We start from the raw sequence: 22,459 nt of genomic DNA on the forward strand, positions 1-22,459 counted from the left end.
AATGAGTAGTAGGTATGAGAAGACTAAATAATAAAATTATAAAGAGTTAAATAAACACTAACCCTCATTTTATTTCCAAAAACGTTTCAGTTAATCCGGTCCCAAGTTATTACTAAAACGCTAAGAATAACCTAATTTAAATAATGACAGCATTTTTGAATGCTGAAGACGCTATCTACAAAATAAAACTTCCAAGAAATATGTATTAATCAATTCATAACATTTTTATGCATTAGTGGTTTTTAATGATCAATTTATTAATAATCCGTAATTAATAATCAGAAAAACATTCTCCATGAAGCTTTTAGACTCTCAAAAAAATCATGGTATCAGTAAGATTTAATCTATATATATGTGTAGAGGTACACTTTTAACTCAATCGAATTTATAACTAACTTTTTCCAAATAAGTATTCTCTTTTATTTCGATTAATGAATTCTGAAAATTATTTCTTTCTTATCTTAATTTTTCAATTCCTTTTTTTTTAATTTCTTTTTATATGTCAAGATTTATGAAATTTTGAGTTTTATTTTTAACTGAACCTTTTTGCTCAAATATTTTTCCTGTTTTTGAAATGGTTCACAAACATTTCTAAATGTGTCTACGTATATTTCAGGGGATTAAAGTCATAGTGGTGCAAGTCACATTTTCAACAATTCTGACTTAATTCTAGAAATGCAATCTAGAAGTGTTAAAGTTAAACTGTGTTAAAAGAAAAGAAATGAACGTGTATAAGAAACTCATGTATTTATAATTGAATTAAATTAATATTTGGCTTAATATATTAGGCTTAAATTAATAATTTGGGAAAAAAGATTTTTTTTTTATTTTAAGATATATCCAAAAAAAAAAGATATTTTTCATATATCATAGAAACCATTAAATTTCTCATCACTCTTATCTGATACATCATAATTAGCTACATCAACTAGTTATTATCAGTCACTAGTGAATTCTAAGGATTTAAGTAATTTGTTAATATCACGGTAAGTCTCTGCTTCAATAGTTCACCATTAGATTAGGAAATCACAAAATTTGTAACATGAGAACCTATGACAACAATTCTAATAAAACCTTATTTTTCTCAAAATGAGGATTAATTGACCGATTTAAAACTCCCTCATTTACATCATTGAATGAAAGGTTTATTTAGTCTCCACAGTGATTTTCTATCAAGACTCAATTAGGTAAGCTAAGAGAACCTCAGAAATCTGTAAATGGTGATTGCTGAGTTTCATTAGGCAAAGTTTATCTACTCTTTCATACGAGAAACCTTCTTTAAGATAATTTTACAACGAGCAATATTATGAATGAATCCCTTGATGCGAAGCTCATTTGATTTTTTGTGAAAATGTTTTTTGGGGCTTGAATTTTATATGCTCTCTTCCATTTATTTTTTGAATTTATACGCCTTTGTCTATCGAGATAAAATGTTTTACGTAACTTATTTCTGTGCTGAGATATTCCGTGTGGCATCGATCAAATAGTTGTTCTCCATTGTGCACAGGGTTTTAGAAGCACAAATCGGAGACGTGAGCTTTAGATGTACTGTGATTCATTATATATTAATGTACAGCAACATGAGGATTTGATTGCCATTGTTAATCAGAAGCAGAGAGGAAGAGCTTTGCCGCACGAGCCCGAAGCACATGCTCGTGGAAGGAATTACCAATAGTTTATCGAATAATGCATGACAGCACAATCCTGTTCATCAGTTCCAGCAGCTCTCTGTGTTCAGTGTTAAATCAAGGTATGACCCAGTGCAGTAGAAGTTCTCGTTATGCATTCCTTAGCTTTTGATGGTGTCCGCATTGTAATAAAGTGAGAAACTATGCAGCCCACTGACAATGACAGCTGTTATCCTTGGTGATAGATGTAACGGCATGTTTAAAGGCATCGTAAACTTAATGATCTTCTCCTGGAGATTTAGAACGATTCGTGAACACACACATAATAACTCCTTTTTTATATCACAAAATGTGTCGCACATTTTATCACGGCTTTCATAAATTTTGTATTGGAAACCTAAATGTTTTAGCATTATTATAATGCAGTCTTCTTTTCACAGCTTCATAGCACGACTTACTGTACCTATTGTCATAATCCTTGTCAGAAGGTGTAAAGCGCAACGGTTATTTTTTTAAAAACCTCAACCGTTATCAGACGTAAACTTATTTGAAGGAATTGACTTTTCATTTAAGTACTTATTTGAATTCAATAGAAGTCAAAATATGTCAACATCAAAACATTTCAAGTACGAAGTTGAAGATGGTTCAAAAACACTATGACCTTTCATAAACTAACGAATTTTTCGTATTTGTTAAACGTATTCCGTTTTACGACGATAATGTATTCTATTAAATATTGTCACATACGATCCAATTTTTCTTTTCAGTGCTTATACAAAACATTTCGCTGGATTTATTTTATTGAATTTATGTAACGTATTTTACATAAAAATGTCAGTATACTTCATGAAATTTTGATCATTATTGGCTTTTAAATGAAAAAGTAAATATATATAATTTCTAATCTTAATCGAGTTGATGATGTTGCATCATCGAATCTTCTAATATAACATTTGAAATTAAAACTGTCATAGCACGTATTGATAATTACTCCTTGTGTTCCCAGTAAGAAATTTCATTAGCAATGTTCAAAGACAAGAAACAAAAGTAAGAAATAATTTTTATTTAATATTGGAAATAACCTAAGGTGAGGCTTATTATATCGTTTGCCGCTGAGTATTGAGTTTGAGTGTCTTAATTAAGAATTTCATTTAGTTAACCTATTTAATTCGTTTGTTTTTGAGTTTCTTTCAAGTCTGTATTTGAGAAAGAAAGTCGGAATGTAATTGGATGAAAGAGCTGCTCATTACAAAAAGAACTCAAATAACACTTTATCAGAAGAATTTGGCCACGTTGTTGCAATTTGTTTAAGAATATCCATTTGGAATAAAAATTGAGACTTCCTTGAATTTTTTTCAGGTCAATAGAATTTTCTTGTAAATGATTTTTAGAAAATGATGTGTTCTGTTGATTCGTAAGTGTTACATTTAATCTAACGACAGCACGAATTACAAAAAAAATTATACACCGAATAATTTCCTATATATTTATTCAGGTTTATTAAAACTTATATTAAATATTAACTTATTAAAATATAATTTTTAATGAATATTTTTTATCAAACATCATGACATGATTCAGCACAATGTTAAGGGAACATAATTTTTTTTCAAAGTGTAAATTATACTGTACCTGTATATACTGTGTACTGTAAAAAATTCCAAAGAAATTAAATTCACAGTATAAATAATATATATCAAAGGGCAATTTCTAAGAATCCGCTTTAGTCAAATAATTCCAAATTATTCTACTCAAACTATTTTAGTCCTGCCGTGATAGAACTTGTGATTGAATAAAAAGCTTGACAATGAATTGATGTTAATATTTACAAAAAAAGAAATCATTTAAATTTTCTACAAACAAGTTGTGCGCATTAAAAAAATTCACAAAAATCGTTTTCTCATTCAAATGTATTTCATTTTCATATGAAAAAAACTGACGCTGACCTACTCACGTGCATTTGTTTATACCCCCTTAAATACGCTGAATTTACAAAATATATGATTTTGAAGTGTAACGTGTGTTCTATCTTCAGGATCTTTCAAGTTTATAATACCGGCATTAGATTTCATAGCAATAAAACAATAATTTATAAATTCAATTGATATGAACACGAAAATTGTGATTAACATCTACCAGTCGATTTTCATATTAAAAATACGGAAAAAGTTATAAATATAAAAAGTTTTGATTTTATGTAAATAAAAAGCATATTTCATTAAAAATATTGAAATTATTCAATAAAATCGCATCAAATACTTATAAATTATAAAAGTTATAGATGTTTCTCTGAACTCGAATCTGCGACGAGTACGTGTCAACTATATCAATCTCAAAAAATATCTTCAATTATTTTCATTTTCAATTTGAGTATTTAAATACCAAACCAACATTCTTTTTATCGATAAGTTTATATGACAAAAAAATCATAGATGAAGGAAAATATCAAAAACGAAATTGAAATAGAATTGATAAAAAGCCATGATTAATATGGTTGAGGACTTGTTGCCGGCGGCTGTCAACACGAGGAAGACACGTGACTCAAGTTATCAGCGGGAATCTTTCCCCAGATCATTTCCTTCATGAACCGATATCAAACTATTGATAACTTTATACACAAAAAATCGAATATAAATGACGCTATCTAATAGTTCGGGACGACAAAACACGTGATTTAAAAATTTTTAAATACACACATATCCAAATAGAACATCATTAAAATAACATATAAATATGAAAAATTCAAAATATAAAATATTTCCTACCATTGACTAAATGAGGCGATGGTAACAGGAAAAACAGTCACAGAAAGTTTTGTTTCCTTCAAAAGTCCAAAGTGTTGCTGTTTGCAGATTAGTTTTTGTTTCCGTGTAAACTGAACGTCAGCCGAAGAAAATTTCCGGTAGTCCGTCACGAGGAAACTTAAGACTCAGGTAACGATTCCCGGAATGAGTTAAAATAAGAAATGAAATTGAGAAGAGAGAGAGAAATATATATGAGATAATACAAAAAGAAAGATAAGTCCTGGCGAAGACACCTCGAAAAAGCGAGAAACGGGACTCTTCTCGTGGTGGTTATCTTCTCGCGCTCTCTCTCTCTCTCTCTCTCACACGCTCTAAAGTGTGTGTGTGTGTTCTAGTAGAGCGTCAGCGAGCGCATGACGGTTTTAACAGTCACACACACACAGGAGGCCTTTGGTTTGCGACTGACTGGGAAACTGTTTTTGGGGGCAAACGAACGAAAGCGAGAGAGACTCCGGCTCCTCCTGATCGACCGACGGACCGAACTGTTCGCGAGGTAGTTGAAAGAACGCACGGCGGGGGCGGCAGGATCGGCAAAGATGATGTGGAGGAAAAAGGAGTCGGGGGTGCCGGTGCCCAGTACATACACATACCACACGCACGCACACACACACACACACATTCACTCCGGGAGGATCACGGCAACGGCAAAAAGGATGGGAAAAAAAGGAACTCTGAGAGGTGTGTGTGTGTGTGTGGTGGTAGCTGCTGGTGATGGGAACTTGCAACGATGCAAGCTGCCAGAGAAAACTGCGAAAAGCAAAAAAAAAAATTACTATTTCGTATCAGGAAAAGGAAAAAAAATTACGTACGAACGAGGTTTTGGAGGTTGCAAAAAGAGAGAGAGAGAGAGAACACTCATCCCCACTTTTGAGATATTCCGAATTAGAAGGGTAAAGGTTATATAGAGAAAGAAAAGTGAGGATCAATACAGACCAGAAAAGTATACAACCAGAACACAAATGATCCGTAGTTATCAGCGCTAGTTCGAAACTTTCCGTTGCGGTCAGGAAGTTCAGTGGAAAAGTTTTACTTTACAAGCGACAGCTGTGGGGAAAGTTCCTTATCCTGAAGAAAGTCTGAAAAATTCTGTGTGTGATTTCTCCTCCTATTATTATTTTTCTTTACCGTGTAGTCTCTCAGTTTCCAGTTAGAATACAAAAATGTGCCGGTACGGTACAAAAGAAAAGTTTCGCATTTGAAATTTTTGCAAAATATTGTGATTTCTTACTCTGGATGGTATTGATTCGTTTCACGCTTTGCAGCTGTATGAACCAGTTGTTCCCAAACTTTTTTGAACCGAGATTCCTCCTATGGATAAAAGTTTTATTGGTGACTCGTCTTTTAACAAGAATTTCATTGATGACGCCCCCCCCCCCCGCTTCACTCAACTATACCATCTACCGTTATTAATTTTATTCAAAATTGACAGTGACTACACTACGATCTGCTATCAAATAGTTTTTTAGTATAGTAGACTATCCTGCTCGCGACTATCTGGCCTAGTTAAGTAATAATAATTCTCCGTGAAAAAAAATGAGGATTAATTTACTTTGCCAAGGCGTTCCAAGTGTTATCAATTTGTGTAATCATTTATGAATGGACAGTAAAAATAAATTTGAATAATTTTTGTAAGAATTAAGTCTAAATTAATATTTTGTTTATTACAAAAGTTTAAGTATTTGTACTGTACAGTTTATTGATTTTATATGATTTTATATTCTCTGTAATTTTTTTTTTTTTTAAGTTAGCCATTATCAAATTGATCTAAAAATGAGTACAGCTGTATTATGTGGACTTCCTCTTTATATTATTTTATAGTTCCTCTTGGATTTCCTTTTTCTGTAAAAAATTACAATACCGTAGGCGAATGCCAGCGGAAGGGGGTGTTAAAGAAGATATTACGGTGTATTTTTGCAATAAAAAATGAAACACCGGGAAACAATAGAAAAAAACTGACACCCCCCCCCCCGAAGAATGTCCTGCTTACGCTATTGTACAGTACATAAACATATAAAAGGTACTGGCCTGTACGCAGAGGTTAGAAAACATGAATAAGAGAGGGTTTTTATATAAAAAAGGCGTTTTTAATGGTATGGGTGGTTTAGGAAGTGAGCATTTATAGAACTCGGGCCAATCCGGCCTGCCCTTCTACCACATTAGGCCGGATAGACCAGAGTCAGCTGTATATGTTGTTAATTCTAAATATATATCCATCATGATAGATGTAGAATTTATAATACATATTAATATTTATTTATTTACGTTCAGAAAGATTACAATAAATGGTTATCACTATGTTTGGAGAACGAACCGACATCATTGACGTGACCTAAAGCGGGAAACACTGGTATAAACAATGGTTTCTGTTGTTTATTACGGGTGGGGTTTTTTCACTCAAACAACATTGAAAAAACAAATCAAATGACAGAAAACAGTCGAAACACCAATTTTTTGGAAAATTTCTTGTCTTTTAGGCACCTCAGCCTGGATGACAAGTCAACTTAAATTGCAGCTCACGATGTCACGTATACCTTTCTGAATTTTGATGATATTCACATTCAGAATTTTTACATAAGTTGCACTATATATATATCTGGCAACCAAATTATGAAAAAATAAAAATAAATATTCCTTTTTGCGCATGCACAATCAAAAATTATGTACTAGATATACCCATATCTCATTGAATAAGGGAATATCGAATTTTTAATTTCTATACAAGGTATCTTATGCATAAAATTGGAGTTTTATAGAAAATATTTCTATCTTCGTAAATGTAAGTGGTATGTTCACGAAAATGCACACAAGTATTGCAAGTTGGTACAAATGTTTAGTAAAAATTGTATTTGCAGTTTTTTATCACATAGGGTTGAGCCAAAACTATGAACATTGTGGCTCGGTTAACGAGCGATAATTCGCATTACGAACAAAAATTTTGTGGATCGTTTTTTTAAGTTCACGTAATCAGAACTGGTCTGATGGTTTTTTTTCCGCTTTCGTCCACACTCGTACTGTGGAATTGTGGTTAATATTATCCCCTACACAATCTCCGGTCAGCGTGCCTAACTCGAAAAATGAAGACACGTGTGAGCGTGACTGTTTAAGATACGAAACTACATGTAGCGTTTTAACCACATGTGTGTGAGACTCAAGTTTTTTTTTAAATTCTGCTTGGACGAAACTATTGGTTGAGTGCATTATTAAACGTGAAACTTTGAAGTGCTAGGTCATGAACTGATGCCAACATTTGTCGGAGTGATTGTGTTCCTTGGGGAAGACAATGAGACTAGAGGTGCATGAGAATGACATTCAAGAGATAGTGGTAGAACATAGCCAGGAGTTGACCGTAGATGGATTTCCTTTGCACGAAACAGCAAGAGTCCGTGGACGGTATTTTGTCCGACGAAGAGAGAAGTGAAAAGAAGTGAAAAGTCCCTTACTTCAAAACTTCAAATGAGATTAGAGATGTATAGAATGTGGGAACCTGTGCAAAATTTTGTAGAACCAGTAAAATAAAGCTATAGCAAAGCGACCATGAATCTGTCCAACGACAATTCAATCTCCCATTTTCAGAAAATTCTAAATAGGAAGCAAAAGCGTCATTGGATAGGTTCCTTCTCAAAGTCTGCAAACAATAAAAGAGTCCGTAAATCGTCCTAAACGGTAGTCCTCCTCTCTCTCGTCGTTTAAAGTAAGTACATTTTTGAACATTATTGTATTGTATGTTTATTTATAGCGTTTTTATATAATATACAGGGTGCATGGCAAACAGGGGATATAGCATTTCACTGGAGAACCGTTTATCCAAGAGGTATACTTCCGATTAGAAAAAGTTTCCGAATAACGGGTAATACTTAGATATGTCATTCATGTTTCAAGGGATTGTATAGTTAAAATGAAATTTAAAAAAACCTTTTTATGCAGTCCCTGCGTGCCCCAAAACCCAATTAGAAAGGATGTTGCCCTGTCTCTCCTGATGCTAACAAAAAGTTGTACTTTCCCAAGTGCAATATTCACTGAGATATTCGAATTTTAAAAACGGAGAGAAATTAGGAATAAACAGCTTTAAATGCGGAAAAAAAACCGTTTTTTACCTGCATTTAACGCTGTATTTTCAAAACTTTCCTGCGTTTTCCGAATTCGAAAATATCAGTGAATATTCCACTTAGTGGTCATTCAAGTATTACGTCAGCATTGAGGGGGGAGGGGTTTCGGATTTGTTAACTTTTGATGACAAGGGGGAGAGGGGTTTGAATGTTGCTTACGTCATCAACCACCCCTTTCTGAAGATATGAAATATTCTAAGCTGCTGACGAAATTTTGCTGACAAGGGGGGAGGGGGGTTAAAAATAGCTGAAAATCTGCTTACGTAATTCTTGAATGGCCCCTTAGAAACATAGAATTTTTATTGTTGGCATCAGGAGAGACAGGGCAATACCTTTCTGATTTGATTTTGGGGCACAAGGGGATTGTATAAAAAGTTAATTTTTTTTATTAATCACTATGCAACCCCTGGAAATATGATACGGCATATTTCAACGGCAAAAAGGATGGGGGGAAAAAAGGAACTCTTCGGAAATAAATAGGACATACGATTGCTAGACGTTATTTGAAAACTTTTTTCAAATCCGAAGTACACTAGGATCAACGGTTCGCCACTAAAATGCCATAACCCCCTGTTTGCTATGCACCCAGTATATTCCATATTGTACTATTTGTTATATTATTATTGTGTTGTACGATTGAGTGAATGCCTTTTTCATTAGCCACTTTTATGTGTTCCATATATAATTATGGAACGAGTTATCCGAGTTTCCGTTTTTTGCTATAGGGAAGATTGATTCAATTTACGAGCGATTTGGATAACTAGCATGTTGGCGGAAGGAATTAAGTTGATTAATCAAATGACATATATAGTTCATGTTTTTGTGTAAATAAAATTTTGTGAATGAGATATACTATACTATTATAAATGACTATCAAGATAACAAAGTAAAAAAATAATGTAAACTGAAACTAAAAACTCTTTATATTTAAAGTTAAATAATTTCCATAACCATGAATTTTAGCCAGTTGTTTTAACTAGGAAAAAAAACGAAAATCAAATCACAAAGTTTCTGGAAGAGAATTTGATTTTGTTTAGTTTTTATTCTTTTGAATGGTGTCAGGTTTTGCTCCCCCAAAAAAATAAATAAAACAAAAAAAAATAAAAGGTGAGTAATGTCCAGACGAACTTCAATAAGACTGCAGCAGGGGCTAATGAATAGTCTGATTTTCAGTGTGGATAAATGCATGGTCACTCATTTTGGATCGAACATCCCACATTTTACTTAGGAGTTGAATGATGCTACTATTCTCTCTCCGGATGCAATTAGGGTCACTGATTTAATAATTCTAATTGAAGAGCGGCTTAGGTTGTCTGAACATTGTTCGCCGGTGGTCAAAAAAACGAATAGAATGCTCGGGTTTCATTCTTGAAAAGGGTTCTTTGCGTTCTTCTGAAGTCATTTTTTCGCTTTTCCGAGGCTTAATTCGTCTTGAAATGGAGTATACCGTAAGGTTTTGGTGACCATACCTACAGGGGCACGTGGACTTGGTTGAAGGGGTGCAGAGAAGAGCTACGTGTAGTCTTGTTGGCACACTTGTTTAGCTAAGAAGAAAGACTGGATATCTTGAGTATGTTTACATCTGAGGAATGCAGGTATCGGGGAATATGATCGAAGTGTTTAAAATTCTCAACGGGATGGATAGGCTGGACCATGAGTGATTTATACACCGTCGATCAACTGCTTCGACAAGGAGACACCAGTTTTGTTTAGTAAGGGGCAATATCAGTTTGTGGTGTCGCGGGTAGGGTTTTTTCTCTAGTAGGGTTGTTGAAAAATGGAATAAGTTACCTCCGGGGTCGCGTGAATTCTAACACAACTGATACGTTTAAAAAGTAGTATGATGAACGTAGTGGGATAAATCGAGAAGCTATTCATACTTAGATGAGGCAATCCTAATTTTTTATGATCAGTATATGCATATTTTATCATAATTATCGGTTTTTTATTACTCTTACTGGGTTGCTGCATTAGATATAGTATATATCTAATATAACTGATATAGTTTAGATTTATATTTGACATCCGTGCTTTTTTTATGGACAACTTTTTCAGCCAGAGTTGGGTAATTTGCCTGTTGTGGCCTTTGTATTTGTATTTGCTAATAGTGTTAGGTTGGTATCCGATTTTCTGTATGTTCCTAGAATCCAGCGAATGGTGCTCATATTCTGTGCAGTTATATGCTTGGTGATGTGAAATAATTTATTTTCAAGGAAAATTTCTAATTTAACCATATTTTATCGAAATGTCGTTAAGGCACTCTAATTAATGTTTACTTACGTATTAAATCTCCATTTGTTTTCAGGTTCTATCACCACAATTGTGATGTACTGTATGTTTTTTTGTGTGCCGATTTTTGATAGGTCGGTCTTAGGACCATGTTGCCGCACATGCTTCAATATCTCAACTGTATTTTTTTTAAACTTGAAAGTTCGCTGTAACGAAGTTTCTTATTTTTCTTCTGTTTCTAATCATTTCATAATCCGAAAAGCATTTTCTTTTACCGTTTTTACTTAATTTTCATTAAAATATATTTCAATTTTCGTTTCAGGATTTTTTTTCTGGTTTTGAAAAATGTGTTTCCGTAATTTGTTTTACATTGGAAATTTACTCAATCCGTTATTTTTCTCTGCTCCAGTAAAAATATCTGTTTATTTGTCTTAAAAAAAGTAAGATAAACAAACTCATAACTCGATTGGCCGTGTTACCATCAGTTTTATTTTATGTAGCTAAAACATACACTCACGGTAAAATTTTTTCGCTGCGTTATTCTCATTCAACATAGACCTTCCGATTATTTTTTAGGCCTTTTATAACAGTTTTTATTTTTAATTTATTTTTTAGTTACGTTTTCCAAGGTCCAGAAAAAAAATCACTGAAACTTAGCACCGCTATATTGCCCAAAGATACCTTATATGATATAATGTGGAGAAATTGACTTGTATCTCAACTTCTTATCAAAATAAAAAAAAATCCAAATTGAAATAAACTGAAAAGTTTGGTCTGACGGCAATTCTCCGTCTAAATGAATCGAATTTACATTACATAATAAAAATATTTTTGATCAGGCTTATAAAACCGAAAAAAAATATTCGTTACGTTCAGTGACCCAATAAGCTCTTTGATTTTTAGTAGAGAAACATATATTGTCACGACTCAACTTGTTCCTCGCCAATATCGGATTATAATTCTCTTGATGGAAATTCATGAAAAATGAGTTTGAACCTTTATAAATCACATATGGTGAGCATATATTTCAGACATTCAGTCATATATTTCATGCACCATAGTATTAACAATCGGCTAATAAATTACGTTGGTTTATTTTTGGTCATTTCAAAGAAGCATGAATAGTTTCTATTGACACATCTGCTAAGGTAAAAGAGTTCATGTTCATACTTTATTAAAATTTAAAAAAAATGAAATAATAATTTTAATGCATATTAAACAGATATCTAAATGTTTTCTCAATTTTCAAGAATGTCACAAAAATTTAACACGCATATTTGTTTTGCAGTTTATTTTTAAATCATTAAAATTCTCAATAATTTTACTTCTTGTTACGATTATCTTTTATAATTATGTTTAACCTTTTTAGAATTTATTTCTTTTATTTTCTTTGTCAGATAATCTATAATCCTTTCGACATGAATCTTTTACAGCAATGTTTTTCAACCTATGGTCGGTGGACCTCCGGGGTAAGTGAACTCTGTAACGGAAATAATGATATATAAAAATATTTTGAATTTTGTGGGAGGGCGGCATTGCAATTGACAGGGGGTCCATGATATCAGAAAGGTTAGGAAATACTGATTTGGAGTATGGTTTCAATACCATTAGATGCTTTACTTGGATTTCATTTTTATGCGCATCAAAAATATTTAGGTTTTTTACTGAACATAATTTACCCAAAAAAATACTTACAGCAATGGATGCCAAATACGGTATTATGGACCATTTCTCGGTACAACTGTATAATAAGAGATTATAGAAAGATCCTATTGATAATATGTAATCTATCGCCATCGAAGTAAAATCGGAAAACTGAATATAGAAAAGAACTCAAGAATCCCAAATATACGTTTTCCGTGTAATAAATATCAACGACTAAAAAAAAAGGGAAACTCGATCGATCGGGTTTGAGGCACTATTACTATTTCATGGACAAACCCAGAGACAAACTCAAAAAACCACGAGATTTTGTTGCAAGCAGCCTAGACGAAAGTTTCACATTCCATGAGCTAGTTTATTAAAAATCGATACTTCAATAACTGGGAAAATTTATTGAAAGAAACCTCCGGATTCCTTCTCCGTCGTCATTTCAAATTCGACGCACTAAATTTTCTAGACCGCTGTAAAAATTGAAGGAGAAAAGTGGTCAAGTCTCTTATTTTATTTTTTTTATCTAAGTTCTTATTTTTTCTACTTTTTTCAATACACACACACACACACACATATTTTTTTTTCCTATGTATAAACACTCAAAATATAAAAACCACAGAACTGGAAGGAATAAAAATCGCCGTGGCAGGTTAAAATACAGCTATGCAAGGGTTAGTCTTCCTACTAGCCACACAAAAGAGAAAAAAATACAGCTAAAAAAAAAACAGATAATACCGACCTAACAACAAAAAAATATATACATATAAGCAAAAAAAAATAAGAACAGTAGGACGAGAACTACCACTCATCATTCACCGAACAGTCAGGCGCTTGCCCTAATCTTAGGCATCCCGTAAAGCAGAGAAAAATAAATAAAATAAAAATCAAACAGAAACAAATATTCTAAAAGCCGGCCAAACTGAAACAAGAAGAGCAAAAAAATGCCAAGAGAGAGAGAGAGAGAGAGAAAAAAAATAAGCTGGAAGGATGAAGAATAAAGAATAAAATAGAATAAAAAATATATATATCGAAAAGAAACACAGCACGCCACTGACAAGCAACCGAAATGCAAAGAAAGAATTTTATGGGAAAACGAGGGTTGGACGTTCTTTAACCACCGAAGCCGCATACATCAAATCTTGCTGAAAACTAAGAGGAAATGGATGGAATAAAAACTGGCCAGAAAATAAGAAAAAAAAAAAATAAATAAAAAATACCAGAGACATTCGGGAATGAAGAAAAAAAATAATAATAAAGATTGAACGTCAAATTACATAAAGGAAAAAATTTTTGAAGACACACCGTTATCGCCTTGGGTTTAGAACATGTAATTCAACTTTGTGATATGCAGAACATGTATATGATAAAACCCCTTTCAGAGTTTGGTTTATATATACATACACAGAAAAAATCTATAAATTAATATTTAAAAATCGATTTCAATTACGAATATATTTCCCTTAACTCCCTTAATGTCCAACAGACCATCGAAATTAAAATCTGTAGCTCGGTAGGATGATTCCTACTTTGTCAGATTTTACGTTTTGCATATTTATTGTGCTGGATCCAATGGCATTTTAGAAATATTAAAATGTAATATAATTTAAAAAAAATATATGTATATATTATTTTTTCGACGATGTCAGTAACTTTTAACTTTCAAGTTTTATTTTTCGTTGATATTCAAAACATTAATTTTATTATTTTCATCATTTTTCGTTTAAGAGATTCGCAATTGTCTCTTATATCACGTTTTTAATATTAAAAAGACTATTATTTTTCGTCTGATCAATTGAGCAGGTTGCTGAACCACCGAAGCCACATGCAATAAATTTTGCTAAAAACTAATAGGGAAAATGGATGGAATATAAAAATTTGCCACAAAAGTAGTTCGAGAATGAAAAAAAAATAATAATAAAGATTGAACATCAAATTACATAAAGGAAATTTTTTTGAAGCCGCACGCCGTTATATCGCCTCGGGTTTGAAACATGTAATTCAACTTTGTAATACCCAGAATATGTATGCGATAAAACCTTTCACAGTTTTTTATATATACAGAAAATCTAAATAATTATTTAAAAATATAAAAATTGATTCCAATTATGAATATCTTTCTCTTAGCTCATAATATCCAACACTTCATCGAAATTAAAATCTGTAGTTCGGTAAGATGATAGCGAATAGAAAAGTATAGCGAAAGTATATCCGGTAGAAGAGTATCAATATATACCCCTAGACTGACCATATATCCTTCATAAAAATATGGAAAATAGAAAATTGGGATTCATACGGGATATCACAAATTATCGCCAAAAAATTATCAAATGCAAGATAAGTTGCTAATTACCGCCAAAAAATTTCAAATCATCTAAAGTTGTCAAACACAGTGAAAAAATTGTAAAAGGCAAGTAAATTTGCTAACTATCTCGCTACAATTTCTCACAAATCACGAATGGCGCGAAGTAGGGAGCTTCAAGACGCAATGGGTGGAAAATTTATAATGCACCAAACAAAATGTGCGTATATGTTTGACAAATACGTGAGATGAATATGTTTATGTGACAAAAATTAATTATTGGATATAAATTATATTATAATAATTATGACTAAGTCATGAAAAAAATCTTTCAAAGTAAGCCTCGTTGAAAATGAGAGAGAAAACGGAACATTATATTAAAAAAAAATTAGACCGGCCAATATTACTGAAACGTCCCGTAAAGTACAGGTCATATGGTCACGCTATGCATACAAGTTTCTGGCAAGCGAGCGACAGGTATTTTTTCAGCCCCTCGGACTGAAAAGTTTGCACACCACTGTTTCGAGCATTCAAAAGATTTCATCATTCTTTTACGTCCGATCAGTTGAGCATTTTGGTGAACCACCGAAGCCGCATACATCAAATCTTGCTGAAAACTAAGAGGAAATGGATGGAATAAAAACCGGCCAGGAAAAAATAAAATACCAGAAAGACGTTCTGGAATGAAAAAAAAAAAATTAATAATAAAGATTGAACGTCAAATTACATAAAGGAAATTTTTTTGAACACGCACTCCGTTATCGCCTCGGGTTTAGAACATGTAATTCAACTTTGTGATTTCTAGAATATGTATGTGATAAAATCTTTCAGAGTTTTTATATATACGGAAAATCTAAATTAATATTTAAAAATATAAAAATTGATTTCAATTACGAATATTTTTCTCTTAACTCACGATGTCCAACAGATCATCGAAATTAAAATCTTTACTTCGGTAGGATGATTGCGAATAATTTTTCGTCAGATTTTATTTATCTTTTATGATTTTCTAGGTTGAATATTTATTGTTCTAGATCCAGACATTTCAGAAATATTAAAAAAAGAACATAATTTTTTTTAATTATTATTTTTTCGACGACGACAGTAAGTTTTTTTTTTTTTTTTTTTTGATATTCAAAACATTAATTTTATTATTTGGTGCATTTTTCGTTTAAGAGATTGGCAATTGTCTCTTAGGGGTCATTCAAGTATTACGACTGCATCGATGGGGGAGGGGGAGGGGTTTCCGATTTGCTGACTTTTGATGACAAGGGCAGGGGGGGGGGTTTGGATGATGCTTACGTCTTCAACCACCCTTTATGAAGATATGAAATATTCTTAATGACATCTTATTCGGTGCGAAAAAAACGCAAAACAAAAACCTTTCGATAGTTATCGGGCACCTGAACTAACATTCTCCCTATTGATAAGTCCCCTACAGAGCCACTTTAGTGATCTCTGAATATTTCACGGATCTTCAAGTGCTCTGGAAATGTGTCCGGGTCGCTTAATTGCTCTGGAACTGTCCCACGTATCACTCAAGTGATCCGTAATTATGCCACGGATCACTTAAGTAATCTGCGCATGTTCTGCGGGTAACTTGAGTGATGTAGAACCGCACTGGGGGATCTCTAAATGTGCCACGGATCGTTAAAAATTTGCTGGTGTAATACTTGAACGGCCGCTTACATCACGTTTTAAGCATTTTTAATGCTTAAAGACTTTTTCATTTAGTCAATTGGACATTATGGTGATGTTAAGTGTAATTATTGAGAATTAAATTACATTTTCAGAAAAAATGAATATTAACTATAAATCAATTACGCATATTAATAAAATTTGAAATTGTGTATAATGTAAAGTTTGTAGGTATGCAAATAAAATTTAAGGGTGAAATATAAAAAGAGTATACATGTTACGGTAAATGTGATAAATGTGGTTATTATGCATACTTACCAAGCATTTTGGTAAAATCGATAAATTTCAATAAATTAATCACTTTTATCGGCGATTATGCATAGTACCTAAGTGCCGTTCGTAAATTTAAAAAAAACTAAAAAAAATATTACTTTTACCGGGGCTTATGCATAATACCCAAGTGTCGCAACGTTGGTAAACATGATAAGTCGTACTATATGACATACTATACATGATAATTCATACATTTATTGTATCATTATATCGGGGGTACGATCTTAAAATTTTCTATCATTAAATTGGAATCCGACTATATTCATCACACATTGACTCATTTGGAATTTTTTTTCATATTTATCAAATTCGCGAAATATACTCGCTTGCATATGTATTCGCCAGTGCTATGCATAATCACAGATAAAGGCAATAAATATCAAGTATTTATCAAATTTACCAACAATACTTGGTTATTATGCATAATCGCCGGTAAAAGTGAATGTTTTCAATATTTATCAAACTTATCAACGACGCTTCTTTGTTATATGCTTAATCGCAGGCAAAAGCAATAAATTTATCAAATTTAACAAGACAAATAGTAAGTATGCATAATTACCGGTTAGTATGTATAACCGATTTATCACATTTACCGTAACATGCATATTAAATTACTCACAATACCAGATTCTATTCTAGAAATATTTTGGAACCGGAAAGTTCATTCACGATGAATGAGATACATGCCATTGCCCTAAAACATTATGGATCAAAATCCGATGTTTTCACTACCAAAATACGAGAAAAATTGTTTTTTTCATCCACCATCGATCTTTTTTGCCTTAACAAAATCCAACGTTGTGACTTCATTTATCCTCAAAAATAGAAAACGACAACCTCGCCAATCGCAGAACATCGTAACACAACGTTTCCTTATTGGAAACAAGAATGATAGCAGTTATCTGAAAACATCAGTGACAACATCAGCAAACACACCCATACGCACATGTAAAGATGGAGTTTCGAAATTATCGAATTTGCATTAGTTAAAAATTTCGAATCTGTTTTTAATTGAATAATCGAAGTCTTCACTTCAGCTGGAAGCGCAACATGCGTTCGAGTCAGGAAACATTGAGTCCCGGGAAATTTTATGTTCTTCCTACCAGACAGATAAGAATACGCGCATCATTGTTTGAAACACATTAACTGGGGATTGAAGATGGCATCGCACACGTGTAATAACCAAAAAAAGAGAAGATCTATCGCGTAATTGACTTCATTTTACATGATATCCGAATTAAATAATTTCATTTTTGTTCTACACGCTCCTGAGTATTTCCATTATTCTATATTATTCTTCGACAGAATGAAACTTTTTGTTTTTTACGGACTCTACTTCTAATCAATGAATTGGAAAATGAAAAGTTTTACATTGGGAAAACTTGAGTGCCGACTAACCTACAAATTTGAAGCAATGCGCCAGAAGGAAATGACTTCAATCGTTAAACTGTATATAGGTCTGTGTTTAAATAGCCCATTTTTTAAATCATAAATTGCCATGGTGATACAAATAAACGGAAATAATTGCGTTTTACACGTTAGCTCAGAATCACTGTTCTCTATCGCTGTCTGGGGAAACAATCCTGAAGCCGATTTGTTCAAGCTTCTAGTATTTCCAAAAAAAAAAAAAAACATATATATTAGCATCATCATTTTGACCATAAATACAATCGTAGAATCCTTCAACTTTTTGGCTAAAGAAATCGAAAAACTCATATACATAAACTAATCCAGTGGTTCTCAACGTATTTTTACAGTGGTTCTCAACAGTGACCTAGAGAACAAGGGAATAGGTCAATTACCAACCAAACGATTGACCAAGAAAGTGTGCTAGCATGTGACTTATCAAGACAATGTGCGAGCATGACTGACCAAAAAATTGTGCAACCATGTGACCTGCCAAAAAGAGTGATGTATAAAAACTGTGTGAGCACGGGAGTGACCTAAAGCGGAGGTAGTGATCTAAGGACTGGGCCAGCGAGGGTCCGAAGGAGTGAACAACAAACTGTGCATGGATGCGAGTAATCAAAACATCAAAACAGCAGCGGTTCTCAACCTTTATATATACACACACACACACACACACACACACACACACACACACACACACACACACACAATTATATTTTAGTATATAATTTAGTCTTCGTTTTTCTTCGGCTCTGTACAGCTTTCATAGATAACAATGTTCATAAAATCTCGTTTACCTGCCGATAATTTTTGTTAACTCGTAACTATGGAAAATTATAAAGATAGGAACGGATGATTTCTATGGCTCCTTTTGAAGAAAGAGCTTGATAATAGCATCGTCACACACACACACATGTTCAAAAATATCCTTAAAGTCTTGCTGCTGAGGAAGTTCATTTGCCGACTAAAAAACAAAAGTTCTCGAACGTAAGGGATATTCAAGCTGGACCTGATTTCTGAACAGACCCCCCCCCCCCTTCCCTAGTTTGGAGCTTCAAATTAAAAAAAAAAGTATTCTTGTCGAAAAACCAGATAATTTTTCCCACGTTGACGCCCTCTAATGTCTGTTTTTTGCTGCCCATGGTCCTCCCTCAAGTCAAAAATGTGCTCTGTGTTCGAGATTGTCTTACAGATGTATCATGAACTACTGATGAAGAATTGAAACATTAAAATTAAATGTTATGTTTCGATGACGTAATGTAAGTCATGACTTATCGAGGTTTTACTGTATGTAAATTATGTATCTAATCGATACCTCTAAAAAAAGTATAATTTAAATACCAAATTCCTTAAAAGCTACAATTCTCAAATGAAAAATATTTTTTTCTTCCTGAACTCTTGCTAAATACGAAACACTTTCCGTTCTACGTACATCATAACTTTCAGATGAATATACTTGAAAGAAATATATGCGCCATGAACATTTTCACACGTCTTCGAATGCTATCCTTTTTTTTCCAAACGTCTTTAGACGGTCTCGATCACAAATACGAAAGGCAAACTATTTTTTTTCTTCCAAAAATTTTGACTTTCTGAATTGAGGCTGGCTACGAGAATAAGTGCATCTCCATGTTTCTCTCTCCCTTGGAATGTTTAGGTAAGTGTGTTTCACAGTCTTCAGGACGAAATGATCATACGTATCCATTCGAGGGCAGCCAAACACATTCAGAGATTGCTTTTTGCTACTCCTAGGAACGAATGCGCAGGAAAATGTTTTATTCCTATGCTTGATATCCCATTCCGATACGTGGGTATTGCGTTTTGGCAGGTTTACACTTCCCCACATTTATTTATATTCACCTTTGATATACCAAAAGAGGCTTTCGCTCCCTGCTTCTTGTTTCAAACAGCATCTAGATCCATAGCAACGGGGCTTCATAAAAGCTCTTGTTTCAGATGGACACGAAAAGAATAAGTAAAACAAAGGTTATTTCTTTTTTCTTTGTTAGTGTCATCGACAGAAATTTTTGTAAAATTTAAAAGTTGAATTCTAACGTAATCTGTCTATATAAGTAAGTCTATATAAGTCTCATGGTTTGAAGAGATTAGGTAGAAAAAACATGTGAATCTCTTATATTATTGCAGTGTTTCTCAACCTTTCTGAAAACGAAAAGCAGTGAAATGTCTGAAACATTTTGATGGACCACTTGTGTCCCGTAGTACGGGACGCACCTGTATAGTTTTCATTGTTCCGATTTTATTCATGCATTTGGCCCGTTTTTTCAACAATACTCATTTGAATTAATAATTCTTACTGAAGTCGTAACAAACAAACAAAAACTAACACACATACAGTTTCCATAATGTAAATTATATGATAATTATGGCAAAAATTGTATATATTCATGTCACATTTATGTCAGGTTTAACGTTTTTTCCCGCAATTTTCAAGCAATTTTAATTGCATTCGGTGATTGTATTTACTTTTGGCAATGTTTTTGATGGCAATTGGCGATGTCCCGTATTTTACGGATCATTATTTGAAATCCCAGTTTACTGTATTTTTGTCAAGAAATATAGTCAAATCATTTGACAATTTTTTTCGTGAGGTACTGTAGATTTTTGTTGATTTGCAGGTAACTCGATTTGTAGCAGCTATTTATTTCCACGCTCCTCACCAATTTTAGCAATAATTAGCAAATTTCATTTAAAGCAATAAATTGTAATTTTTGGAAAAATTTAGTGATATCCCGTATTCAAGATCACAATTTCCTGCATTCTTATCGATGATGCATGGTGAGCCTGAGTATGAAGTTATAATTTTATTTGAAGACATTATGAATATTACTAATATCGATTGCAACGGGAGAATAATTTTATCATGTTTGGACCACCAGACTTGATAAAATTATCAAGCGTTGGACCTTCTATGACATCCTATGACAGAAGCACTGTATTATAGAATATTATATTATGTTGTGTTAGTATTAAATAAAATATTTGTTTCATTTCATACTGTAAAGAGTTTAAAACTAGTGACAGCACATTGACCCCAAGTAAAGAAAACAAATTTTTTCGTGAAAGTGTCTACTACATTATATATTTACGAATTTTTTTCAAAACAATAATGTTGGAACACCCGTGCCAGACTTGACGGCATAATGGTAAGGCTTGAACATAAAAGACTGAATACAATATTCTTAATACGTATCTTTCCTTAGCTTAATTTCCATTCCTTGTGTCTTATACACTTAGGGGCCAAAAAATTAGGAACATCTGCCGCTCAAATTTCGACTAGTCTGTGCAGCACGGGCGCTGACGTAATAAACCGGATTTACTGATAAAACACTTTCTCCTGGTCAGAAGCACCAGTTAACGTTGGAATATTTCTGTTCATGGAGAAAACACGAGATTTGATTGACTTTGAACGTGGAATGATTGTGGGTGCCAGAAGGGGCGGTTCCAGTATTTCCAAAGCCGCTAACCTTCTTGGCTTTTCTCGTACAACAATAGTATCTCGAGTCTTCAAAGAATGGTAGCTAAGCCAAAAAAAAAAAAATTCGAACGGAAAGCGGAATAGTAGGCGGAAATCGATTGTGCAATAAAGAGGTTCCAGGTGACTGAAACGCTTTGTGTGCAGCAACAGAAGAGCTACAACGCAACAAATTCAGCGTAATACAACTGAGGATCGTCGCAAAGCATATCCGTACGCTCAACATCAGTGATTCTCAACCTTTAGAAGCGCGCGGCCAGGTTGATTACTTTTTTTCGTGAATGGAAGGCCCGATCATACACACGGCTAATGGGAAATAAAGGCGGAAAAATGAAACAGTGAATCACTCGCGGCCCGGTGTGACTGATGTCCGGGCCCAGTATCGGGCCACGGCCCGGCGGTTGAGAAACACTGTTCTACATAAGGGATCTTAAAACGAATTGGTTTTATAGAGGCGACAACCAAGAGTCCCTTTGATTTCGTTGCAAAACCGAAGTAAACGGCTTTTGTGGGCTAGAGAACGACGAAATTGGATACTTGATTGAATGTAAGAATATTGTCTGGTCTAACGAGTCAAGATTTTTTCTCTATGACGTTGATGGCTGTGTGCGGCATAAGCCACAAAGCCATGGATACGGCATGCGACATGACAACTATCCGAGCCGGTGGCGACGGAATCACGGTCTAGGGAGCATTTTCCTCTAATACTCTTTGTCCCTTATTTCCATCGGAAACATCCGTCATGGCTAGCGCCTACCTTGACATCGTTGCTGACCACGTGCACCCGTTTATGACCATGATGTTTCCTGATGAGGATGGCCATTTCCAGCAGGACAATGCGCCCTCCCACCGGACTGGAGTTATGT

The 22,459-nt window shown here is 33.6% G+C and overlaps 1 protein-coding gene across 8 annotated transcripts in view; it reads right to left on the bottom strand.

The window, feature by feature from the left end:
- Positions 1 to 22,459, bottom strand: part of LOC149085105 (nucleolysin TIAR-like) — an 860,358-nt gene that overhangs the window by 653,000 nt on the left and 184,899 nt on the right. Inside the window, exon 1 of one of the 8 annotated variants that reach the window (XM_089232911.1) lies at positions 4,394 to 4,914. The exons of the other annotated variants lie outside the window; for them this stretch is intronic. Within the exon in view, the coding sequence (XP_089089037.1) occupies positions 4,394 to 4,396 (3 nt within the window). The 5' untranslated portion in view covers positions 4,397 to 4,914. Of the gene's footprint in view, positions 1 to 4,393; positions 4,915 to 22,459 lie in introns of those variants that run through there. 8 annotated transcript variants of the gene reach the window in all.

Source organism: Pholcus phalangioides, unplaced genomic scaffold (genome assembly GCF_987345545.1).
Source record: "Pholcus phalangioides strain wild (caught in Gottingen) unplaced genomic scaffold, Ppha-v1.0 ptg000007l_1, whole genome shotgun sequence".
Classification (NCBI taxonomy): domain Eukaryota; kingdom Metazoa; phylum Arthropoda; class Arachnida; order Araneae; family Pholcidae; genus Pholcus; species Pholcus phalangioides.